We start from the raw sequence: 27,795 nt of genomic DNA, 5'->3' as shown, positions 1-27,795 counted from the left end.
ATGTATTTAAAATAAAAAAATAGGTAAAATATACAAATTTAAACGTGTTAGAAGATATTTGAACACAAAAGTATACAGTACTCGCTGGGCTTCGAACTCAGAACCTTGTAGGTATAAAATTGTCCAAATTCATATTTAAATTTGTTTTCAAGTAAATTACAAATTCTATTAATCGTTTTTACATGTTTCACCACTTCTTTTATGTTGTAATAATCGAAAAGATCAAAAAACTAGAATCGGTTGTTTGCGGTGGTAGAAAAAAGGCGACTGGAATCAGACAGCTATTTCGCGGATTCGACTTCATTCTACAAATCGGCTACGACTGCCAGCAGCGGTGTATTAGAATCAAGACAATTTACAGCCAGAAACTTGAGTTTTATTTTGGGATTTAGAATTAAAATAATATGTTAAGTCCTAATATGACTTCCCCTGCACTTCCTGGATTTGTTAAAAAGCAAGTAAGGAATTAAATTTTAAGATGTTTACTTAAGATTTAAATGTATTGTACGTTTGGTATGAGGTTTTGTTCGGTTTAAGTTGTAATTTCTGCGGAACTGTATGAATTCCAATTACCTCCAATTTCAATTACGACTTTTTTTCCTATAATTATTTAATAAAAAACGCTCAATGTATAAATTATACGATTATTTACGTACAAGTTAAAAATGACTGCGTTTTGTCAAGTTAAAAACAAAATTTATGAATATTTAAAAATTGTTTATTTTATGTTTTAAAAAAAGAAATTAAACAATTTTTATTTCACCCAGAGCCCTCAACAACCTTGTCACGTCATCCAAAGTCGCCCCAACTTTCACACCCCACAACGAGTTTACCAACCATGGTTGATGGATGCGGAATCCACTCTACACCCCCACCCAGCCATCGCCCCCCACCCCACACCACGCTGTATGATAACTGCTACAGGTATTTTTTATTTGCAGTGTAAGCACTGCGAAAAAAATAAATAGAGTTAGAACCCAAATCCTATATTTCATGATCGTGTTTTTAACAACTACAAACTTTATTTTAGTGTTGTAACGACACGATTATATAATTCTGTAAATATTCTTCGTGAGTGTTATACTGTTCTCGTTTTTTTTTAATTATGACATATTTAATTTAAAATTTTCTTTACGTCTTTTTTGTGGATTCTAGATTTTTCGAATAAGATTAGTATAGTTCTGTGGGGTAAGGTGGGATACTGTTAGCACCTAAATGCAATTTTCCGGTGTTTTGAACTATAATATAACCATGTTTTAAATTATATCACCAATGCGCTTTTATAATCGCGGGGTTACGGTTATATTTCTTTAAACAATATTTATTTACCACCAAATGAGGCGCACAGAGAGACTAAAAAACATGTCCCATCTTACCCCACCCTAATATATAACTGGAATCTTTATCACCCAGGGTCAGTTTGCAACCGAATGATGGACCTTCCCCCCACCCCACCATCCACTGACGCCTTCCATCCTTACCAACAACAATTCTACCGCGGAAATATTCCAGAAGCATCTTCTATTACGTCACAATCATGTGGCTACAGACATGACGTCACTCCCCCAGTATCCCACGTCACCGCTGACGTCACAATGCGTTGTTTCAACGCGCGATTTTACCAGGTATGGTATGATTCATAATCTGATGCTTTTAGACAACCTTTTAGGCACTGAAACTACTTTGGCGACTTAAAGTGTCTTTAAAAGCTAACCAGAAGCGTCAAAATTTAATTCGATTAATAATGCTTTTAGTATGTTGAGGAAAATTGGCACGTTATTTTATTTGCCATCTTTCCATTTAGTAGTAAACAAAGAATATTTACAAAGGGAGTATTATATTGGTTGTTAAAAATATTTTATTTTTTAACGAGATTCATCTTACCCCGTACTGCTATATATATTTCCTCGTCTGCTGGCAGGGCAACTTTATCAAGCTAACACGGATGCCTTATTTCATATTATACCTCGCTCCTGCTTACGAGTTAACACGTTTATGCAAACTGCGGGTTAATGTTTTCTGCGCAGTTGATGTTTTTTAACCGCAAGTCCGTGTTTTTATTAGATTTTAACCGTGTTTTTATTAGATAAGTTAAATCTATCTTCAAAATAAAAAAATACCAGATTTTAAATATGCACTTGTTGTAAGCTCAGCGTTTCCAAATTACGATTTTTAGGTAGATTTGGAAGATTTAAAAACTTAAAAAATATTTTATTTGTTTTCCTTCGTTCAAATTAAATACAACACTTTTACAATAGTAGTATATTCCTGATTGTTTTTATGTGAATTAATTTGTTGCTTTTTCACAGCAACTCTCCCCACCCCTTGAACCTGACAGTTGGTGGAGAAGTCAACGACAATATGCAGCAAGCAACGAACGACTTGCCACCCACAACCCACTAGCCTCACGTAAGTAAAAAAAAACGAATCAAGTAATACTAACTGTTTTAATAAACCAAAAAAGTTAACAAAAAAATACAATTGTGTCTGCGTAATAACGAGTTTTATCTTAATATTATTGTTTGTAATACATTGTGATTTCAAAAAAGTGTTTGTACCTATAATGAGACACCAATATCCCACCCTACTGCAATTTAGAAAAAAAATAGTGACTGAAGTCAAATTAAATTTTAGTGACAATATTACTAATGTAATAAAAAGATACACTTATTTACTTTTATATATATATATATATATATACGACTCAAATTGGCATTATATCTTATATTCCATAAAATGATCTACTAACAATGTATTCCATACATACAGGTAGTATTGTCCCTCATATGTTGCCAAACCAAACCGCACCGACATACGATCCATTTATTCCCGGCTTATGCGCTCGCTCAGCACACAGGGCAGCTTTGTTAGCCATCGGCGACCATTTTGCTTCGTCCAGCGTCACACGAAGGTAACGGCATAGGCTTTGAACTATTATAAACAAACATGTTGAAGCGAATTGTTTAAAATGTGCGGAGTAGGATGGCATATACCGTTAGCACCTAAAACCCATAATTTCTGTTTAGACTTGCGGGGCTACGGTTATACAGTATAAAGGGTGGGGGAAGATGAGGCACCTTTTAACTCTATTTTCTCGTCCCGTTTAGTAGTAAACAAAGAACATTCAAAGAATTATAAAACTATATCCTTACAACTCCCATAGACCGTTGTTAATAGTTTAAAACACGATCAGGATATTTTAATATTAGGTGCTAAAGGTGTCCCATTTTCCCTACCCCACTATATATAATTCTGTAAATATCCTTTGTTTAATAGCAAATGCGGTGTGAAAATAGATTAAAAACATGTCACATATTAGCACCCTTTACTAACAGGAATGTATTAAAATTAATAGTAAAAACCACAACTTAAAGTATTTCGGATTTTTTAATAAAAAAAAAAAACAGTACAGACTAATGGCGAAGGCCTATACAAGTGTAAATTCTATATTTTAATTTTGTGTACGTAATTTTGTGTATCAACATTAAGAGGTTTATAACATTTCTTTATGTATACAGATGCGCGAGATGTAGATGTCCGAACTGTGTCGCACCAAACGACTTAAGGAACGCTAACGGAAAGAAGGAACACATTTGTCACTTTCCAAACTGTGGGAAAGTTTATGGAAAAACGTCGCATTTAAAGGTGAGGTTTAGGAATTTAAAAAATGCTAATTGTGAAATAATATGATATTAAATAGCTGTTTTTATCCCCACATTTAATTGGAAAAAATAGCAACTATTTGGAGATATAGTAGGGTGGGGGAAGATGGGACACCTTTAACACATAATAAGCGAATATCCTGCTCGTGTTTTAAACAATTAACGACGATCTGTGGGAGCCGTGAAGATACAGTTTTATAAAAAATCGTTGAATGTTTGTTTACTACCAAATTGGAGGAGAAAATAGATTGAAAAGGTGTCCCATCTTCCCCCACCCTACTATATGACAAATCACAATAACTGAAATATGTTTAAATTTTCTCTTTTTAACTCTTTTGACATTTAGATAATCCGTTGTACCTTATTTCCAGGCTCATATAAGATGGCATCTTGGTGAAAGGCCTTTCGTTTGTCATTGGATGTTTTGCGGAAAAAGTTTTACAAGAAGCGATGAGTTACAGCGCCACCTAAGGACGCATACAGGAGAGAAAAAGTTCCGTTGTACGGTGAGGAAATTAATACTTTGTTGGATTAATTAAAATCTTGTTAAAACGTTCAATGAAAAGTATGCGGGCTTACCAAGTATACTTCAATGCAAATAACATTATTGTTCAAAGTAAAAATTCAATGCAAAAACAGGTCGTCTTTTTACCTTACTTTCGAAGTCAAATTAATAAATTATAGTAGGGTGGGGGAAGACGGGACACTTTGAGCAAAGAATATTTAAATGTTTTAATCCTGTTTTAAACAATTAATAACGGTCTATGGGAGTCGTGAGGATACGGTTTTATATCTTTTGTTTACTACTAAATGGAACGAGAAAATAGAATAAAAAGGTGTCCCATCGTCCCTTACTATACCATATTAAAATAATTGCAAAAAAACGTCTTGCGACCAGTAAAAGAATATAATTTAAACTGATTTTGTATGAATAATGTAGTTTACTTTCTTGTTACAGTTACAATTTATGTAAAAAATGCAAAAAGATTAAAATGCACAATAATAAAAGTTAAAATTAAAAAATTTCAAATAAATTAAGTTTAATAAAAAAATGGGCAAAAAGTAAAATTCATTTAGTCCTGATTTAAAAATTCTTACAATTTTTTTTATTACAGATTTGTGAAAAACGTTTCATGCGATCAGATCATTTATCCAAACACGTTAAAATTCATCAGAAAAAATCTAACATCGAAAAAACTGCTAAAACGACCGAAATTTCCCAAACGAAATCACCGGTTAAAAAAACCGATGACGTCAAAGAAGACGCGTACTTCGCTACCTAGTGTTCCTCTTTCACTGTGATTTTTAACATGTCGTTTTTTTAGATTAGTTCTCTTTATGCTGTGTTCATACACTGTTTGTTCCGTATTTTTGCTTTGAAACCAAATAAACACACAATGTCATATACCATGTTTAAGCGTAATGATTGATGTATGCAAATGTATCACACAGAAAGTTACATTTTTTAAATGATGGTAAACGGGCACAGTTAGTTGAATGACGTATAACTTATTTATCCTCGCATGGCAGGGAAACGACAGTCGTTATAAAACTAGCGTTCTGCTTCATACACCTATGTTATAATTCCTGCTTTTTCCCAACATGCGAGGATAAATAAATACAATTTTATTTTATACAAACATTTTTACATTAATTGCAATTTTCCTTACTTGGCACATAAATTATCACGTTTAGGTAAAATATAATATGTACAATGTACTACATTACACCAAGTACTAACAAGTCATGAAACTAGTACAGAAATGAAGTGAAAAATATGTAAGACATTGAAGTGCTAAAGCTGTGAATGGATCAATCAATGTTATAAACCAGAGTGCAACTCGTATACATATGGGACATAAACTAAGACCATCCAGGCCCATTTAAAGAGTCAAAATATAAACAACCAGAGCCATGACCAAGTGGTTCACCTGCTTCTGGCTTGGGGGCAATTGCTCCAACCCAGTGTCCCTTATGATTTGTCTGAATTGTCAGCCACACATAAAAATTCCGCAAAAAACATTCACTTACAAAAGTAAAATATGCGGTAACTTGTAAGTGGGCATGAGGTGTATGAAACAGACCTCGCCCATTAAAACGACTGTTGTTTCCTGCTACACCAGGATAAACAAGTTACAATGGAAATTTTTTTGCTGCCTATGGATTTTTGTGTCAAACTCAACTAAATAAAATATTTGACTCTATGTTGCTATCCATAATAGCAATGTACTTTTAACTCACAATGATTAAAATGAAAGAAATAATAATGCCTGTACCATACATGTAAAATAAATAGTACTAAAAAACTAAAATAAATTTTGATATCAACATACTAAGTAGAAAATTAAGGGGAAAATATGTTTTAAAAACGAACATAATTATAAAACTATTTTGAGCTGTAAAAATTAATTTCGTAATTTTAGAAAAATTTGCAATTTGTCACCATTTTATGAGTGCATGATGTTGTTTTATGAATATGATGCAAATCACGTGATGAAATAAATCATGCTGTGATATTTTCATGATGCAGATGTTAGATGAGCAACCTGTAAAAAAATTTATTCAGTTTTGGAATGTTATTTCATAATAATACTTCTCTTAGTGTGCTTATATACTATGGTAACAAAAGTTAGACTCATATGAGAATATATAATAGCAATAGGTAGAAATGATAATAAGACATTGTGGACTTAATATACACCTATAGGCGCCCAAACATTGGTATGTAAGGTATGGGTATATATAGTAGGGTGGGAGAAGTTGGGACACATTTTAACTCTATTTTCTCGTCCAATGTGGTAGTAAACAAGGAACTTCCAAAGAATTATAAAACTATATGCTCAAGACTTCCATAGACCGTTGTTAACTGTTTAAAACACGATCAGGATATTTGAATATTATGCGCCGAAGGTGTCCCATCTTCCCCCATCCAACTATACCATAAAACTTAGTCAGAGTACCCAGTATAAAAAATGCATAAACAAATTAATAACTATCTTGCAAACAAAAAAATAAACACTATATAGTGGTGATAGTGCAATAATCGGCCTATTTCCCAAATAAAAGCTAATAATTTGACAAAAAATATGCTCATACTTTCGTCGCCAAAAACTTTTATCTTTTAAAACTTATAGGTACCTTGATTTTCCAAAAGTTAGGCACCTATGCATACACCACTTATTTAAATATCATTGTAACCACTTTTGACTTACTTAAAAAGTGTTTAGTCATGTCACCCACGAAGTAACATACATGGTAACTCGTAAGCTTTCACAAGGTGTTAAACCGGTGTAATAACGACTGTCGTTTTCCGGCCACGCGAGGATAAAGTAAGTTATTACACACATACATACTTGTGGGTTGGGGTAACTCTATGTATTTAGTGGTCACGGGATAACAAGATATTCACAAATAGTAAAACAGGTCCGGCATTGTGGTTAGCGCGCCTGCCTGTAACCATAGGTAATGGGTTCAAGGCTCGACGCTGTTACCATTGTGGGCGTATGTGTCCTTGGGCACGACAGTTAACGGCAATTCCTCCAACTCAGTGGTCACTAATGGGTTGATCAAATTATCAGCCATATATAAAACAATTAAAAAAATCCCCCAAAAAACAATTACCAACAAAGTAACATACATGGTAACTTGTAAGCTGGCGCGAGATGTTATATTCAGATGATACACCACTTGACAGTGTACATTAGGTATATTATGAACACACCATGCTTACTGTAAAAAGTAAGTACAGTTTTTCTTAACAAACACAAAAAGATGTTGTTAGTAAATGACCTTTATAAATGGGTGTGTTTGTAGATCACTGGTTGTCCATCTTTCAGTCGGACTTATTTCAATGCAACGCTCAACAAAATCTTTCCCATCGCTGCTAAGCGAAGTTGGAATGATTGGTTTGCAACCCATGCCTACTTTGTACATGATTTGGAATGGTTCGTGGTCGTGCCATGGTCTCTGCATATAATGAGTTGATAATAATAGAAATAGAAAAAATCTGCAGTAAAGTTATTCTATTAATTAATAATTATATATAAAAAAGGTCCTATAGACTTACAGTGTGGCATACACGATGAAGATTCAGGCCAGAGTTGGCCTATCACCTAACACTCAGATAAAAAATTTAACCACTATTTGAAAAAAACATCTTTCCGATTACAGTTTTAGAAATATTTCAAACAAGAAAACAGGATATAGCGACAAAACAACAGTTGTTAAAACACGCTTACAGTTAAGAAATATTTACATTTAATTATAAGCGTGTTAACACTTAAAATTTCCACCAACCTTTCCAGCAGCCATCTCAATAACAACACACCCAATACTCCAAACATCAGCAGCTCTACCATATCCCATCTCTACATTGCTGTTTATTACCTAGAAAATAAAGTATATATTTTACAAAAAAAACATAATTTAATCACAAATTGTACAGTCCGGGCGTTTTAACTAAACTATGAAATATGATACAGTTACATTCTCTTATTTAAACTCTGATTAATTTTTTTTTTAAACCCTTCTACACTGTCAGTATTCCACTTTGAGATATGGAGTGTGTCTTGGACTTGTTTTAAGCACAAACACTAAAAAATGAAAAATAATACAATTACCCACAAAATTACATCTGTTGCAACTCGTAAGTGAGCGTTGTGTATGAAACAGAATATACAGTTTTAAAAAGATTGTCACTACCCCCCTCCCATAAGAATAAATTAATAACACTTATTCTTTTATATTCTTCAATAGTAATTACTAAGACAGCAAGTAAAACTTAAAGGAACCTCGCTGATTAATATGCATACTGGCTACTCATATTTTTGTGAAAGAAAGGAATGCTAATCATACGATGTTACCTCTATACTAAAATTTCTGTGAGATGGCACTACAGACACCTTGATGTTACAACCATAACCAAGTTGTATATCAAATAAAATTATTAAACGCTATTAAACCACCTACCTCAGGAGCTGTGTAAGCAGCTGTGATTCCCGTGTGCGAAGCAATTTCACCTGGAAGCGTTTGGCTTCGATCCAATAAACGAACCGCGCTTCCAAAATCACCAATCTTCAACAAACCATTGGAAGTCAGGAAGATATTACCCCCTGTGATTGTATATGGGTATATGTGGTAGATTTTAAATTTTGGTTTGTGGTGTGTGTACATCGGACAGGTTAAAATTGCATGTTTATAAATATACAGTATAATTAATGATAAAAAGGTTCTATGAGCCATTTGCAGTACATAGCTTGTACTTAGACTTGCATCTTTGAGACAAGCATGTAACTACTAGTAGGATCAACCAGGTATCAAAACCTGCAGGTCTTATATTAATAAATAGAATAAAACACCCAATCTTTGGGTCAATCCTCTTTAAAGCCGAATCCCCCCTCTGTATGGTTCGTGACTTGGTGTCTTCTGCACACTTTTGTTTTAATTGAAGTTTAACTTGATAATATTTAAGCATAAATGGCTGGTTTGTCTGCTAGGTGTAGCGACCACACCAATTCTCTTTTAACTACATGTAAATAGGTTTTTAACTGTAAGCGTGTTTTGACAACTGTTGTTTTACCGCTATATCCTGTCTTTTTCGGTTACAATATTTCTTAATCTTCACTACCTTTATTATTAAAAAAAAATTGCAATCAATCTTTTTTCTTTAGGCTTGGCTTAAAGCGGATACCCTTGCATTGCCTTGCCATAGAACGTCATCCATAGATAAAATATACACAATACTTGACATAAAACAAACCTTTTATATCTCGATGCACAATCCCCTTTTGATGTAACACAGAAACAGCTGCAACGATCTGCGATGTATATTGTTGAATCATAACTTCAGGTAATCCAATCCTGCTAACTTCTTCCAAGGTTCCAGAGTCACAATATTCCATGAATATATACCTGGGGTGAATTGGTTTGTTTTAATCAGAACAATAACTTTATTTGTCTGTTCGATTACATTAGCGAAAATTTAAAAATATTTTAAACAAAGATACAGGTTATAGTGAAAAACCAACAGTTGTTAAAACACGTTTTCCGGTAAAAACATATTTACATTGAATCGGAGAAAAATAAGGAACAAACCAACTATTTATGTTTAACTATTATCAAGTTAGTTTACAGAAACTGAGAATGGTTTGGTTGTTTGCGTTTTAAATGCAAGTAAATTGCTGATTTGTTAAATAGTTTTGATTTACCCTAAGAACAAAAGGGTTACTGGCATATAAATACTTGTCATTGTTTTCTATTAGAACGTCCGGTTCCATGGCAAAGTAATTAGCCTGCCTTGAATCGCCAACAAAGTAAAATACATGGTAATGCGCATGCCTTGCGCGTGGTGTATGAAACAGAACACCTGTGTTATAATGACTGTTGTTTTCAGGCCCCGCGAAAATAAAGCATGTTACATTCATTCACATTACACACATTTGATCTCTGTGTAATTCAACCCCATAATATTTGACCAAGTTTTGATGTGTGATTCCTTCAAAGTTGGTGATCTCATCAAGAATTTCTTTGATCTTATGTTCATCATTTGGTTGGAACGGAATCTAAAGAAAAAAGATTTTTATTTTTAGACTTTTTTTAGCAAATTTTTTGAAATTTTTTTTTTTTTGGAAAAACTTAGTTTTCATGTAGATGAATTGGCATAAAGCAGTGTTTCTTAAACCCTGGGTTGAACCCAGAAATCACTAGTTAAATTCAGTTGGGTCACGTACTACAAGTGTATTTGGTAACATAGTTATCGGGAAAATCAATATGGGAAAAAATAATTGTTCCTATCATATGACAAAATGAGATTAAAAGAAAAAGGTTTTAATAAAATAGATTGCGTAATCATTGTTTGGTCTGATCCCATTACTAACATACACAAGTTGACGAGAGCATCTATCCTTGGCCATGCTGTCAAGGTAAGATCTCTCCCTATCCATTACCATTACAGTCCCATGTTGCATACCTCCCGAAAAGCGGTAGGCTCCTAAAAACTGGTGAGACCCATGCGGTAGCATCCCGTGTGTTGGGGCAATGAGCCAATCCTGGCCTAAACCATAGGATTCATAGCGGGACTTCACCCACATAGAATAAAAAAATGTACACTATACACAACCTCTTTCATGGCAAGCAACTTTCCATTATCCATGTTAACACAAGTATAAACTCTTCCAAATGTCCCTTCTCCAATCTTTGTACCACGTTGCCACCGAAAACTAACAGTTCGTATACCAAGTTGAATTACTGGCATTGAATTTGGGGTGTCAATCACACGGCCTGTAAAAAATAATAATAACATTACTTGTCTAAGGATTATGGCAGCGAAGATTTAAAAATATTATAAGGGAAAAGATAGAATGTAGTGACAAAACAACAGTTATTAAAACATGCTTACAGTTAAAAACATATTTACATTCAATTATACATAAATTTGATTCAGGGTAATTTGTATTACTGTGTGGGCAAGCAACAGTAGTTGGTAATTACAGATTTAACTCGCTGTAAATGTTTTTGTTTTCTATTTTTTGTCCAATTTAGGCTATTTACTTTTGTGGCATTTTATGCATGGTGGTAGCATGTTAGTTTAATGTTTACAATATATGCAGTATGCAAAAGTGGACAAACTGCAAATTTGGCCATTTTTCTCTCCACAAGAAGTATCCTGCCCTATATAACAGCGTAAAATCTGCCAATATTAATAATTAATAAAATGTAATACTACTAGTAAAGTTATTTGTCTCTTTGATTACGGTAGCGAAGATTTAAAAAATGTTTTAGTAGAAAAGACGGGCTGAATACCAATGATGCCTTTTTCCATTCTTTTATCATCTCTTCTAGCTTCCATCTCCGATATTGTGATGTTTATTTGATCCAATGGTAATTGTGATACTTGAATGTTGTTTGTGACGTAACAATCAACGTTGTTCGATTGGTTGGAATCTATTTAAAAGATTAAATAAAAATATCACTTGAGTAAATACTGCGAGGGTAACTTTGTAGGTGAATGCTTTAATGTATGGCTGACAATATAAATAACCCATTAGTGACCACTGGGTTCAGGCATAGTGATGTCATAATGTCGTAGTTAATGTTATCAGTACAATTATAATTTAAAAAAATACAGCACATGCACACGTAAGAATGATATATGTAAAATAAATAATTTGATATTTAAATAAAAAATGTTAAATTTAAACAACGTAAAAACAAAAATTTAAACACTGTTAAAAAATAAATTTGACTGACATTGATTAATCGTATTTTACTTTTATTAAAAAAAGGGTCTTTCAATAAAACCAATGCAGAATATTGACTTACCGAAGTTTTCTTCTTTTGATGAATTTGAACTAAAGGATCGAAACATTGGAACTTCTTGTGTGTTGGGGAAGGTGGGGTTCGGTGGCTGTGTGGAGGGGTTTGAATGAATTAATGTAACTTACTTTATCCTCGCATAGCTAGAAAACGACAGTTGTTTAATACAGGTGTTCTGTTTCATACACATTGGCCAGCTTACCAAGTATGTTACTTTGTTGGTGATTATTTTTTGTGGAATTTTATTAATTTTTTATGTATGGCTAATAATTCGGACAACCCATTAGTGACCACTGGGTTGGAGCAATTGCTGTTAAGTGTCTTGCCCAAAAAACGTACGCCTACAATAATAGCGGTGACAAGCCTTGAACCCATTACTTCTGGGTTATAGGCACGCTAACCGCTTTGCCCGGGTGCAAGACAAAGGATTATTTAGTGGACGACAATTCGAAAGGGTTTTGGGTATAAAAAAAGAAAAATTAAACATCCAAATAAGTATGGGATTCTTGATTTTTAACACGAGTTTTAATCATAAAAAAAAATAGTTTTGATTAAAAAACATATGTACTTAACTGAAAAACAATACCAGAAAAATAATTTTATATGTTGTAATCGAGGTATAATTCTAGATATGTATTTTTGTATACATTGTATCAAAACCTGATTCACTTCATGAGAATTCCTTGTTCCAATGAGATGGTCCAGGAATTTCGAGATGAGCTCGTTAAGTTTGTTGTATTCATCATCTGGTAAACTCTTGATTACCTCCATGCTTAAACTAACAAGTGAATTCAATCCCTGTAACATCAAAGTGAAAGTCATTACTTGGGTTTAAAAATGCATGCAAGTTGTGTTAGTAATTTCCGTAAAATCGATCACATAAATCTCTGTAAAATCTATCACATGCAAGTTAGTATGATTTTTGTAAAATCGATCACATGCAAGTCAGTAAATTCCGTAAAATCGATCACATATTTTGTCAAAAATGATATAAAATTACCACTTTTAAAAATTTTACAAAATAAACTCGTTTTAAAAATACAAAATAAATTAAGAGTTTTTTTTACACTTTGTGACATTAAAATTGTGCTTTCTCATGATCCTTAACTTTACCAAAAAAATATATAGGATAAAAATATTTAAAACGAAAAGATAGGATATAGCAACAAAACTACAGTTGTTAAAACACACTTACAGTTAAAAAATATTTACATTGAGTTAAAGAAAATAAGCGTGATCACTACACCTTGCAGACAAACAAGCCATTTACATTTACATTTAATTATTTTCAAGTTAGTCTTCTAATAGAAATAAAAATGTGCGTAAAGACACAACCTGTAAAGTGTTTTTATAACTCCAGTGCACCTACTTACACAAGCTGCCCATTTTGGTTTCTTTCCTTTTCCTCTCGGAATAAACTCCATGACGTAATCCATCCAAGTTTTTAAATATTTTAAATGAAGAAGTTCCATTTTGTGTCGCAGTTTTCCTTAAAACAAATTGTTAACATAATGGGAAAGTATTCCTCAGTAGAAGGGAATACACACAAAGACACAATTGGTATTTTGAAAAGTACTTTTTATCTGTTATTGAAGGAAAAAAGTCTTCCAATTAAAACACTAAGCATATTATATAAAACATAAAAAAAAAACAACAACAAAATTTGGGGAAAAACAACAGACTGGTTAAAATTTATATATTCTACATTTAGTAAAACATTAATTAGGAGTTATATATATCGCTATATTTTTTAAATTAAAATGAAATTAGATCTAGGTGTAGTGAGCCACACTCATTTTCTTTCAACTGTAAATATGTTTTTAACTGTAAGCGAGTTTTACCAACTATTGTTTTGTCGCTATCTCCTGTCTTTTGGTTTCAATAAAATTTTGAAATCTTGGCTAAAGTAATTGAAGAAAAAAGAAAAAAAAGTTATTAATATAAATAAAAAATATCCAGCTACCTGAAAATATTCTCACTGCTTCTCTCATGCATTCAAATCCAAAGTAAAAATTCTTCTGCACGACTTGATTTATCTCAGCGAACAACTGCGGTTCCTCATCGCGAGTGAAACCGGCTTCTTCATTCACTTCATATTGAAGATGACGACTCATCTATAGAATGCATGAAGCTTGTTGTTTATTTAATAATATTATGACACCACGCACATTGTGGCCTATTATAATACCAAGAAAATTGGAATTTATTGATGAAATCAAGAAAATTATAGTTTTTTCACAATATCACAACAATAGTTGAACTTTATTAAGCTTTTATGCCAAATTTACAAAAGAAAAACAGATTTTTGATTTACACGTGAAACTTCAATTAATATTATTAATAGTTAATGAAATTTTACTTTCACAGCACAGTGATTCAGAAAACACTGTACTTAGTAATATTTATTATTAATTAAAAAAATTGTTGTTATTGTTTTAAAAATGTTTAGAATGTGATTGTACCACACTTGACACAAGACATGTACCGGTTTCCACCTTATTTCTTAGTACCAACCTCATTGACTTGTTGTAACACAATATCACATAATGATAAAACTGCAATGTGAAGTTCTTTTAATGATTCTTTGATTTCTATGACGATGCTGCTCTGTGCTACCACCATCTGGTGAAAAACCTAGTTATAACTTCCTGTACACAAGATGTGCTAAATTAAATGTTAAAAAAGCACTGCACAAAGGTGCAAACATTTCTAAATTTCGAACAAAGTATGAAACAACTTAAAAATTGTTTGTACCAAAATATCAATAATATGGCATTGATAAATAGACTTATCTCAACAACTAATTACAATGGCATGCAACGCTGTAGTACCGCACTCTACAGTAAAGACTAATTTGCTTACAATTACTTTTAAATTAGCTTGCTGCCCTTTACAATTTATAGTATAATATAAGTAGTATTTATGTAAAATAAGTATACTTTTATAGTACAATATAAGTAGCATAGTGGTTATAAGTAGCATAGGCCTGCCTGTAACCCAGAGGTAATGGGTTTGAGGCTCAACGTTGCTACCATTGTGGGCGTATGTGTCCTTGAGCAAGACACTTAACGACAATTGCTCCAACCCAGTGGTCACTAATGGGTTGTCCAAATTATCAGCCATACATAAAAAATCCCCCAAAATAATCACCAACAAAGTAACATACATGGTAACTCGTAAGCTGGTACGAGGTGTTAAACCCGTGTTATAACGACTGTTCGTTTACCGGCCACGCGAGGATAAAGTTAGTTACATTCATACATTCATTCATTCACATTCATTCAAGTGGTACTTTGTGTAAAATTAGTATACTTTCTGCGACCCCTAAAGTTTCTTACCCTAGTTTGGAAATTCGTTATTTAGACAACAGCTATGTTACTCACAGTTACATATGGTCCGAACAGCTTCAAAAGTTCACTTCTTTTTTGTCCCAGATTCATTCCATGTTTTGACACAGCTGTGAAATCGTGTTCTAACTTCATATGAAGGTTCATGAGTTTGATCACGTCGTGATTAAATGATGTCAGATCGTCTTCTGTGATCGTGAGTACTTCACCTGTCCATCTAGAAATAACAATGAAATGTTTTCTTTGCAACCAACTGTGATTATTTGCTTGTTGCTTCTTATATGGTTTAACTGCCACAGTAATAGTTATTCACACCTATATTTATTACCCTACTAATTTTACAATTTTGTTATAAATTTATGTTACAAATTGATTAGCATTTTTAACCATTTCGTACTTGGCCGCAACCGTGCTGAATTTTTAGAAAATATACAATAGACCAGAACAAGAAAAGTTAATTCAGATAGTCAAGCAAAAAGCTACAATTTGTGTTTAAATTGTTTGCAACTAGAATTAAAATGTTAGTTTAGTTTCTAAAATTTTTTAACTAAAAATACCTTTGTGCAACATTTGCTGGCCGTGATTTCTTTGTTTGTTGATGCTCCATATGTGACAACTTAACAATGAGATAATATAACATTTTACATACAGAATATAATGAAAATATATATAAATGATCTACCAGGTAAATGTATATGAAACCAAAACTTCATTTTATTTTTAAAGCATTTCATTAAGTTAAAGGGACTTTTTTAAAAAATGTATTAGAACTGGTAAAAGTAGTAAATATAATGCAGCCTAATTTATGTTGTAAATAAATATCAATGAATGTTAAAAAGACTATTTACCACTCGCAGAAACAAAATGGCATCACTGGTCTTTTTCGAATTTCCCAGTGTTTCCACTGGATTATTTTGCTGTGCAGTGGAACATGACGAAACTAGTTTGTAAAAATAATATAAACAAAACTATGTTTGGTAATTCGATGTGTTTTTGGTGTGAATTAGTACAAATAAAGTCTAACCGGTCAAACATAGGGATTTTAAACTGCATTTTTCATTTTTTTCCAAACTTAACCTATTCTTTTAAAGTTTTTACTGTTTTTTTTTTTAATGAAAATTTCATGACTAGGCAAAATATGAGGCCCTTCCATTTTAAAATCCTTGGAAAAAATGACTGTGCGTCTTATAATTCGTTTATTTTCTTTCAATCAAATGTAAATATGTTTTTAACTGTAAGCATGTTTACAACTGTTTTTATGTCTTTGCTACCGTAATTGAAGAAATAAATGAAGTTATTACTATATTATTATTAATTAGAAATATTGGGTAACTAACCAAAACGATGCAAGAGTTTCATCTTAACATCATCTGTTTGATCCGCATCAATGAGATCTTGAGATATGAAGATCCAGTGATGATGAGGATGAAAGGAAGAGGAGGAACTGATAAAATATTATCAGATGATGTTTGAAGAATTACCAGACGTGTATTCGAATTTATGTAACTAAAAGAAACTTCTTTATTCTCGTGTGGCCGGAAAACGACAGTTGTTATAACACGGGTGTTCTGTTTTATACACCTTGTGCCAGCTTACCACGTTTATATTTTTAACTTTGTAGGTGATTGTTTAAACTCTAGGAAAATTGAGATGAAGACCAAAACAGCCTCATTCGTATTATTCTTTTAGAAATTGCTATTATTCTTGTAATAACAGCACAACAGTACTTTTAGTGTAATTTAAAACTGTAAAATACAAAGGGGAGACAGAACTGCATTCAGAAACATTGAAGAGCATTAGAGCCATACAACAACTAAGAGATAACAAATATAAAGTACAAATTCTTTAAATCAATTCAATTATTTTAATGACTTTTTTAAAAAAACTAATTTTCACCATTTTTTATTTATGATATTCTATTATATTTTTGTGGGTGGGGTCCTTGTTAAGGACCTGGGATGTAGGCCAGATTTGTCCCAAAACCCCAACACCGGGACAGCTTATTTGATTCTTTTTATGCGACTAGAGACCAAAATTTGTGACATATCACAGTCAGACATGTTGTATAATTATGATATGCAATTAAGTGTTGTTCTTACCTGGACAAACTTGTGGTAACATCATCAGATAATTTGAACTCCACCAAAATATAACGATTTGCTTTTAATTTACTCAGAAGACCACATTTACTACAATATCTGTATAAAAACATATTTTAGATTAGGTATTAAAAATTCATGTGTATTTAAAAATAAACTTGCTGAACTCTGCACACATGATTCCACGCAATTATTTTGATCTACGTAAGTTTTATTAATGGTAATATTCAACAAATGGACAAACATAATAAGACATAATAAATCAAACATAATAAGAACAATTATACTGTTGCTGCCAGCCATATGGCGTTGTTTTTGAATATAGCCCTGTCTTTTTTTCCCCTACTTAACTAAATCAGCATTTGTGCTTTTAAGTGTCATTCACCTAATAAAGACAACCTGGATAAGCCATTGAATCAGAGGTTTGCAAATAAAGTCTAAAACAGCAATTTAAGACGACAAATGAAACGAGAACAAATGTACAAAAGTAAAAAAAGTAAAAAAAACCCACACTCTACTATGTCCATGTTTGCACTTGACATCGAAACTGACATAATTGAATTCAATACAGGGTTCAAGATCTTTTCGAAGAGATTTCGCGAAAGTGACGGCTTTCATTGTTCGTTCTCGAGCTTCATCAAATAAATCACGAATTGCTCTGCGTGTTTTAGAAGTTTACATTGAAAAAAAATATTATTGGTTGCAGGTTAACATTAAAGTAATATTGCTAACAGAAATGTTAAGCAGGTGCAAGGTGAATGAAACAGACACTTGTGTTATGTTTTAGTACACAGTATGTAATAAGTCTGAGAGACATAAAGTTAAAAAGCTTTTATTTAGCGAAATTAGTTAAATTTCTTAAGCCATCCAAAAAAATACTTTAACAATATCTTGATTAGTAATACTCTTGGCATCTCAATATTTGTAAGTGTCTAATATATTCCATTACACGCCTGAAGCAACATGAATGAATAAACGTAACTTACCTTATCTTATCTTAACATGAAAAAGATAGTCCTTATAATACGAATTACCATGTATGTTACTTGATGGGTGATTATTTTTTGGATACTTTTTCATTTTTTAATGTGTCTAATAATTTAGACAACCCATTAGTGACCACTGAGTTGAGGAAATTCCCGTCAAGTGCCCCAAGGACACATACGCCCACAATGGTAGCAGCAACAAGCCTTGAACCCATTACCTCTGGGATATAGGCAGGCGCGCTAACCACTTGTCACGACTCGCATACCTGCTTAACTCATACAAATATCTCCTTGTTGATTCTGTGTTGTTCATCTCCAAGCTATCTTGCTTGTTATAATTAATTGGAAGGAAACAATTCTTTGCTTGTTCTATGGAGGAATCTCCATCTCGTATGATTGAATGTCGATTAGCAAGATGACGACTTTCCGATCTTTGCCGATGAAACCAAAGAAACCCCGCCTTTATGATGTCATAGTAACATAATAATTATATAATAATAATAACTTGATTTGTCTCTTTAATTATAGTAGCGATTAGCTAAGATTTATAAAATATTTTAAACAAAAAACAGGATACAGCAACAAAACAACAGTTGTTAAAACACGCTTACAGTTAGAAAAAAAAAATATTCCCATTTAATTGGAAAATAATAATTGTGGTCGCTACACCTAGCGGACAAGGAATATTGTATAAAAGGGAGTCTAAGTGTTTATAATATTACGAGATGTAGAACTGTGGGGTAAGAAAAACACTTTTCGCAAATAATATGCTGTTCTTCCTGCCAAGTATTTTTTTATTGTGTTTTTAACAATTTAGAACGATTTTTGGGTCATGGGCTTTAATTATATATTCTTGAATATTCTTTCTTTATTACTTAATGTGACATTAAAAGAAGATGAAAAAATGGACCATCTTCTTCAAACCTACGATATGTTTCATGAATAAAAAAAAAACAAATTGACATAAACAATCTAGGAATAAAGAAACAGTTTCAATTTAAACATAAAAGTTGCCTTATAATCATTAAAAGTAAATATTATATAAAGGTAAAATAAATATAAAAATATACACCTTGGGTGAAGTTGGATAAGAATTGCTGTGTTGAAGATGGTGGTTGGTGGGTTGAAAGAATTCATTCGGAGAAAATTCATCTGAATTAAAATAAGTTTACTGGAATTGGAAACAAGATGTGATTGAATGAATAAATGTGACTTTATCCAAGTATGACAGGGCAAAAACAGTCAATATAACACTGGTGTCTGTTTCACACATCTCGTGCCCGCTTATGAATCACCACGAATATAAAATTTTTAGAAAATTTATCTGAATTAAAATAAGTTTACTAGAATTGGAAACAAGATGTGATTGAATGAATAAATGTGACTTTATCCAAGTATGACAGGGCAAAAACAGTCAATATAACACTGGTGTCTGTTTCACACATCTCGTGCCCACTTATGAATCACCACAAACATAACATTTTTATGTTTTACCACGTACGTACTGACGAGCTACCACGTCTGTGATGTTTTTATTGCTTTTATAATGTATGGCTTAAAATTGGGACAAATCATAAAAGACTAGCCTACTGGAGTACTGGGTTGAAACAATTGCTGTCAAGTGTCTTGACCAAAGACATATACTTCCCCAATGGTTTTATGATAAACTAAATATTTTCATTTTTAAAGAACTTTTTTTTATTAGTGGCAGAATAATAAACTCCAAAAAAAATATATTATGCCCTGCGATAAATAAAATGTATGACAAAAATTACAGTCTAAAAAACAACTTTGTTCCAATAAACAAACACTAACCACTGGATGGGGTTTCAGAGCGCGTAACAATGATGGCCACGGCAGCTGATGTCAAGAAGTTTTGCGTTGAAATGAAAACATCTTTACATATTTCTGTGCATTTACATGCGCATGTAATGAAACATTCAATGTCAATCTTAACTGAGATCTGCAAAGAGAAATATTTTGAACACAAAATGTGGTGAAATATTTAAAAAAAAGTTTGGGTAATTGCTAAATTATTTCAAAAGTTATAACAAGTAATTGGAAATAATGAGGTTTACATTTGCATATAAAAAATGTTTTAAAATTCTTCATACAGTAGTTAGCGCGCCCATAATCAAGACGTTATCGATTCAAGGTTCATCGCTGCTAGCATGGTGGGTGTATGTGTCCTTGGGCATGACACTTAAGAGCAATTGCTTCAAGCAATTAAAACCCAAGATTTCTATGATTTTACTTTTTTACATTTTGTTTTTGACCTCTGGTGCGCAGCCTGATAGTGAGGAGGCAATATTGCAAAGTTAAGGCAAGTCAATTGAGAATTACAGCAATATTGTTCACCTAGCAATTCATATGCTATGGAAAACACTGCGTTTTCACATTTTATAATATATATACAAATTTTACCTTCTGAGCAAGTTTCCATTCAGTTTCAAGTATTTCCATGATTCCTCTTGGTGCGTGGGGGAGTCCAGTAAGTTGCCCCACAACCCATAACTTCACAAAATCAAGATACGTTCCAAATATTTTAAGAAGATTATTCCGAAAGCAAACTACGTTTGCCTAGAAATTTGGCGCTATGTTAAGAATTGCACTTGAAAAGTTGTACCTAGTTGGCCTTTATATGTTTGAAAATATAATACAGCGGGTTACGCCTAAATTGAATTTGATCTGAATGCTTTTAAAAAGCAAAGAAAATTTGAAATAAATTAGTAAAACACAGTAATTATATCATTTTTTATACACAGTTAGTATTTTACTACAAGAAAAAGTAAGTTTTATACTTCAATTAATACATTGCGAGCATAAAATATTCCAAATGCTTTAAATATTTAAATAAAAACCTTTTGATTTTCATTTTCCCCATTGAATGGTTTCAAAAATAAACAATGAACTTCAAGGGAAAGCAAACAACATTGAATTACCTGGAGAAGTTCATACTTTAATCACAAAGTAATTAACGAAAACACTAAGTTTTAACAACTAGTAAAAAACAAAAAACAAAAACATTATATTTTTAACAACTATCATAAAAACAAAAAAAACATTCTTTTTTAAACAACTAGCAAAATTTAAACATTTATTTTTTAGGCCAGAGTCTATTAACCCACTACCCAGAAACTGGGCCACCCATACACATAGTAGGTTGAGGAAAGATGGGACATGTTTTGAATCTCATTTCTTGTCCCCTTTTGGTTGTAGACAAAGAATGTTTGCAAAGAATGTGTCTTAAAGAGTGTTCTCAATTGTTTAAAACAGGAAATACAGGATTTTGATGCAAACGGTATCCCATCTTACACCACAGCACTATGTCCACATGTATACTATTGTGGGGGAAGATGGGACACCTCTAGCACATAATATCCAAACATCCTGATCGTGTTTTAAACAATTAACAACGGTATATGGGAAATGTGAGGATACAGATTTGTATTTCATTAAATGTTTTTTGTTTACTACCAGATGGGATAAGAAAATAGAATAAAAAGGTATCCCATCTTCTGACACCCCACTATATCTTGAATGGAAAATCCAGACCACGAATTTGGCATAGCTGGTTAAAAAAAATATTAAAAAACTTACTTCTTTGCATTCAAACACAACTTGTTGAGTTGTAAGAATACTTGTTGAAGATCCACAGTTTTGTTGACAAGATGCCACCTGTTCAAGTCTCGCTGTTAAACAACGTGACATGACAGCAAACATGACATCATTCATGAGAATATACAGTGGGTCAAGGTAAGGCAGGTTGAATCTTTCATACACTGCAGGTTCAGTATATTGAAGAGATATTTCATTCAATTGTAAGTTTGGTAATGTTTCCTTGATCAGTAAAATGACGGACTGTGCATCACTGTAAAAATGACAAAGGTTTTTACCTTTGATGGATTAGGCTTAAATTATAGGGTTATTATACATAACATTACAGTTACATAATATAATAGCAGAATTGAAAATAAAAGGGAATGACACCAATATATTTTAAAATAAACAATACTTTACTAATAAAACTTTAATGTAATTCAAAAACATAACTCTGCCTTTAACTAAACAACAATGACAATTCTGTTTTATGAGTGAAGAGTGAAGTCAGACGCAAAGGCACATATGAGTGAAGTCAGACGCAAAGGCACACCAAGGGATGTAAGAATTCGGCTATCGTTGGCCCATTATCCCAACATTATATTTTATATACTAACAATAAATGACACACAAAAGTGACAATGACTTACACAGATGGATTGGAAAAATCTCCTTGCTGTTGTTTACTTCTATCTGTAGATAGAAATGTAAATGTTATATTGCTATTATAAGCTTACAAATAAAGTATTTAGTTAAATATTATGGTCAATAACCTTAAATGTATGCCAACCCAGTGGTTACTAATGATTTGGAGGTTAGGAAAAATACCATCACAAAATTACATAAGTGGGAACTCGTAAGCTGGCACGAGGTGTATGAAAGAAAATGCCCATGTTTTAACGACTGTCAAGGATACAGCAAGTTACATTTGTTCATTAAAGTATAATAGAATTGGCCAGGTATAGCAAAAGTCCAAAGGCATTTATCATTCATAGTATATATGAAACATGGTTACCTGCATTATATTTTTGGTTGATTTTTGTTTGAATAATTAAATAGAATGCTCTCATCAGTGGAGTAAAATGTTTTTTCAACAAAATAGACAAAATAGTTTTGACATTGAATTTTCTCAACAAAGTGTCCATGGTCTGTAAAACAGGTTTTTATTATGAAAATAAAACTTGGGAAATATAGTTAAAATAAGAAAAAAAGCAGAGCAAAACTTTCAAAAAACAAAACAGCCTTTGAAAAAACATTAAAAACCATTACTCTAAACTAATAAGTAAACAACCTGGCACTGTGACAATGTGTCGAATTTATAATTGAAAATATATACATATTTAATTCTTTTGACTGAGCCTAACATAGCTGCATAAACAATCAGTTTTATCCTATGGCAAAATTCCCATACGAAATAGTTTTATTGCAAATTTTAAAAGATATTTTCCAATACCATTGAAATTATACATAAAACAATTTCTAATCTTATTTTGAAATAGGAATATATATTTATTTACCGTGGCAATAGCATCAGATATATGGCAACACGAAATGTGTGTTATCTCCTCCATACCACTGAATGGTGAATGTGGTTTAACTGACAAAGATAAACCTTCACAAATATCAGGGATTTCCAATAAGGTTTCCAACCTGAAAAGAAATTAGAAAAATATTAAAACAAATAACTGTACGGTTAATTAATATTTAAAACGGTATTTAAACAAATTAAAAAAGTGCCCTTAAAAATTGGTTTCGACTTTTTTGAATTAAAATCCTATTTTATGATGTAAGAACACAAACTATTTTGGCATGGTAAAGTTTTTAATGCATACAATGACTTATTAAAAGAGCAATTTTATGCTAATGTATATATCTTTACCACAGCTATTTCATGCTTAGGTATTTTTTGACCTGAACAGTTTTATGTTTTGTTATCAACAACACTAAAAGAATAATAAAACAACATATAATAAGAACAAGGAAACAACTAACAACATACCATTCGTTATATTGGAGAAGGTCAAGAAACTCCATCATGGAAATAAAACTAGATTTCATTTCAATGAAAGTATTGAACCAAGTACATAAAACATCTCTCTGTAGACGTTAAAGTGGATTTAACATGGAGCATTTTCTACTTATTTTTCTACTTATTTTAAATTCACTGATGAAAATATTAATATATGATAACTTTGTTTGTCTCTTCAATTACGATAACAAGTTTTAGAAATATTTTAAACAAAAAGACAAGAAAAAGTGACAAAACAAAAGTTGTTAAAACACGTTTACAGTTAAAAACCTATTTACGTTTAATTAGAAGAAAATAAGCGTGGTTGCTACACCAGGCAGACAAACAAGCTTTTTAAGTTTAGTTATTATTAAGTTTAACTTCTATTAAAACAAAACTGTGGGTAAGACACGACAGGTACAACAGGGAAGTCGACTTTAAAGAGGAGAGAATATGGTTTTAACATTTTAAAATGAAAAGTTGGGAATGAAAGTCATGTCATAGGTATGTTCTGTTTATATTGGAATTTAACTTCTATTTTTACACATGTAAAAATCTATAAATAAACCATATTGGGGTATGAAATGAATAATATGGATACAGAATGCATTAATTATAACACGAATTGTTGTCTAAAATCTCACCTTTTGCGAGAAACTTTCACTTTTATATTTTGGATGGTCAATGGAAAGACACACAGACGATGAGTAGAGCGACTCAGCAAAACTAACTTGATCAAGAACATGACAAACCTAAACGAACGAAATATGCTATTGGATATTACTGTATGCGTCACAGTGTCAGTAATATTGTTTTTAACCCTCTGCAAAACAAGCTATACATTTTACTACTTCTCTTATATTGACGAAATCAGTAGATCAATATTATGGTGCTGTTTTGGGTGAAAATTGTTGGATATGCTAATATTACTATGCAAGAATAGGTGGAAAAAAATAGTGTCAACACTTAAGCGGGTTCAAATAAAAAAGAATTAATAAAAGTAATATCATTTTACTGTTACAAATTAAGACCATATTTTTAATAACTTGTAAAAAATTACAACCAGATCATATTTTTAATGGTTTTAAACTAATGCAACTAATTTTTGTATAGGTTTCGGAACCTTTAAAGTGTAAAAAACATTGACAAACAAAGATATTTCTAATCATCAAACCTGCTTTAATGCATTGGAATAATTCATCAGCTGCTCAGGTGGTAAAGCCTGGGTACTGGTGAGAAAAAACAAAATCATTCATACACATTAGTATAAGTACTAGGAATGGTTACAATTGTCTGAAGAAAATATATAGAAATAGACCATGGGCTGTTAAAGTATGCCCCATGACACACTGTAATCTTATGAAATAAATTTAAAAAGAGGTATTGTGTAGCTAAGACTTCTCGAATTAACTTAAGTTAAGAAAAAGTGTTGACATGTTACATGTCCTGTGTTTTATTTACTATCTAACTACTAAATACTAATAAATTTACCTGTTTTTCATAAAACAATGACAATCACTTGGACAACCTGTTGCAGAAGTAGAAAAAAAAGGGTTTTAATCTGTTATTTCATTTTTTGTTATGAGGTTCAGAAAGGTACCGTAATAATAATAAAAAAGGCAAACTTGAACACACTACCACGAGCGAACATCAGATGGTGGGGAAACCTTAACCTTTTTATTATGTATATATATATAATATATATATATATATATATATATTAGAGGGCAAAATTGACAGTTTGAAAAAGCTGTTGTCATTTACTTCATAGCGTACAAACTTTGTAGCAGATTTCTTGAATTTAGAAGCTTGTTTTGCAAAGTTTAAACAATCGCACACATACCATTTTTAATGTGATGTACATTCCCGCAAAAACTGAAGTTTTCAACTTCCTCTAATGATTTACCGATGACAGCCTGACGGTTTGCAACCAACCATTCGTCTTGTTCGAACACGCTTCGATCATTGTGCCAAGCCTTGACAGTTAAACTAAATTTTATTACTTCAAAGTAGAAAAAAAATTTATTAAATTTTATTACCAAATGAAGCACAGAAATACAAGTTTTATTACTAAAAAAAATACAATTAGTCCACCATTACTTCTGAAGTGGATAATAAAACAGACTATTAAAAATATGAAAGCGGAAACAAGCATTTAATTGGCCCTGTGATTCTGAACTTTTGTAACTTGGGGGGGCAGAGATAAAATTCATGATCCTAATATTAACTAACTTTAATGTTTACTAGGTTTAAGGGAATACAAAACGCTACATATCATGCCCAGGTTATCTGTGATTTAAAAACAAAATATGTGTCAACTGCGGCCAAAATCCAAGTTTCCATAGCAGGGACCTCACCCACATAAAATAAAAATACAAAACAAGGCACCTGAAGTTCTATCCAAATCATGGCGTTCCAGTGACTTCTAAACTTTGCAGATGATGCATCAGGTGTAAGGTTCATGTTATCTGAGTATCTGGACCCACCCACACCAGCCAACACGCGCAGACCCTTAAAAAAACGGACTCGATCCATTTTCTTGTGGTTTTCCTTTTTGTCCATGTCCCAAGGTTAGGCCTGAAATGAAATGTTCTATTTATGATGACTGGCGGGGTTATTGAAAAATCTATTTTTTTATTTATTTACCCTTTTCTTGTTTTTATCTATATATATTTTTTATTCATGTTTTAAAATATGTTCATTTTTTGTAGCATAAAAAATAACAGTTTATACCAAAAACTAAATAAATCAAAGACTTGCAAACCCAAAATTTCAAAATGCAAGATTTTGATTTCTTATGCAGAAAAAGCATAGAAGTTGTGCAAAATGAGAAAAAAAAACAAACCTCTCGTATCCACATTAATTTAGACCTCTTTCTGTTATAAGTTAAACACCTAACATTTAAACTCGTTCAAAGCCTATAAACTTTATAAAACATGGACAGAATTTTTTTCTCTGAAATAGAAAAACAAGTTTTTGTAACTAAAAAAAGATTCATTATTTTTTTGCCCCTTCTTAAAGTTCACCAAATGTAACGATTGCCATAAAAGTTTGGTTTGTTGATTTTGAGAATACGACAGTTTATCAACTACATGTGATTCGCTAAACTTTCTTCCAGTATTGATGTGACACATACTTTGTGGCGGATTTATGAGATTTGCCAAAATGCTACAGTGAATTTCAAGATCTAAACTAATCAACAGAAGCTTCAGTATTGGGATTGTCTTGTTTATAAAAATCTTTTAACAATGTTATTGCTCTAACTGTTTGTTGACCCCCATATGTACTTATAACTGGACCTAAACTTGAGTTTAATTTTCGATTTGAATGAAGTGACAACACAGATCCACAGCCACCAAACCGCTCATTGTTGCAACCAAAAACTACTAGCGGTATTTTCATTGCACGCATTGCACCACAGCACATGATACATGGTTCAACTGTCACATACATAACACAGTGTTCAAATACATCAGTAAACTTCCAATCGTTTGGAAGGCTCTGTTTCCAGCTGTCACTTGTTACTGTTTTAATAGCATTGTCAATAGCAACGAGCTCTGCGTGTCTCGTTGCATTCTTTGTTTCATTCACTTTATTGCGTCCATTCGATAACTTTTCTTTGTTCTTGTACACAAGCACACAGCCCACGGGGACTTCCCCTTCTTTGAGAGCATCTTCTGCATAATTAAATGCTTCATTCATCCATTTCAATAAAACATCAGAGTTCATTGGATATTTATCTTAAATGACTCTTTGCAATTATTTATTGTTAGACTATCA

General features: G+C 32.1%; 3 protein-coding genes across 4 annotated transcripts; 1 reads left to right on the top strand and 2 right to left on the bottom strand.

The window, feature by feature from the left end:
• Positions 1-225: 225 nt before the first annotated feature.
• LOC100177454 (transcription factor Sp5-like) lies at positions 226-5,072 on the top strand. The gene is made up of 8 exons (XM_002120394.4): positions 226-458; positions 768-924; positions 1,414-1,625; positions 2,310-2,409; positions 2,770-2,911; positions 3,519-3,645; positions 4,034-4,168; positions 4,778-5,072. The coding sequence occupies exons 1-8, from the start codon at positions 405-407 to the stop codon at positions 4,943-4,945; spliced, it is 1,095 nt and encodes a 364-aa protein (XP_002120430.2). The 5' UTR covers positions 226-404; the 3' UTR covers positions 4,946-5,072.
• On the bottom strand, positions 5,068-26,981 carry LOC778975 (mitogen-activated protein kinase kinase kinase 4). 2 transcript variants are annotated; one of them, XM_009863224.2, is made up of 35 exons: positions 26,861-26,981; positions 26,404-26,592; positions 25,859-25,991; positions 25,507-25,543; positions 25,190-25,244; positions 24,660-24,767; positions 24,007-24,104; positions 23,525-23,657; positions 23,023-23,155; positions 22,658-22,700; positions 22,008-22,278; positions 21,269-21,349; positions 20,832-20,987; positions 20,223-20,370; positions 19,480-19,559; positions 18,674-18,867; positions 17,933-18,079; positions 17,422-17,520; positions 16,660-16,766; positions 16,171-16,262; positions 15,880-15,938; positions 15,359-15,539; positions 14,490-14,597; positions 13,939-14,089; positions 13,349-13,464; positions 12,636-12,773; positions 11,982-12,066; positions 11,463-11,603; positions 10,780-10,940; positions 10,098-10,222; positions 9,421-9,572; positions 8,631-8,773; positions 7,959-8,048; positions 7,452-7,628; positions 5,068-6,208 (listed from the first exon to the last, which is right to left on the bottom strand). In XM_009863224.2, exons 2-35 carry the CDS (start codon positions 26,575-26,577, stop codon positions 6,182-6,184), a joined length of 4,143 nt encoding a protein of 1,380 aa, XP_009861526.2. In that variant the 5' UTR covers positions 26,578-26,592; positions 26,861-26,981; the 3' UTR covers positions 5,068-6,181. The 2 variants fall into 2 exon arrangements, with proteins under 2 accessions (XP_009861526.2, XP_018671363.1); XM_018815818.1 differs by having other exon boundaries at positions 12,645-12,773.
• On the bottom strand, positions 26,970-27,795 carry LOC100185274 (tRNA-specific adenosine deaminase 2-like). The gene has a single exon (XM_002125065.4). The coding sequence runs from the start codon at positions 27,742-27,744 to the stop codon at positions 27,208-27,210; it is 537 nt and encodes a 178-aa protein (XP_002125101.1). The 5' UTR covers positions 27,745-27,795; the 3' UTR covers positions 26,970-27,207.

This window comes from Ciona intestinalis, unplaced genomic scaffold (genome assembly GCF_000224145.3).
Source record: "Ciona intestinalis unplaced genomic scaffold, KH HT000103.2, whole genome shotgun sequence".
Taxonomy (NCBI): domain Eukaryota; kingdom Metazoa; phylum Chordata; class Ascidiacea; order Phlebobranchia; family Cionidae; genus Ciona; species Ciona intestinalis.
This window is presented reverse-complemented; position numbering and strand designations above follow the sequence as displayed.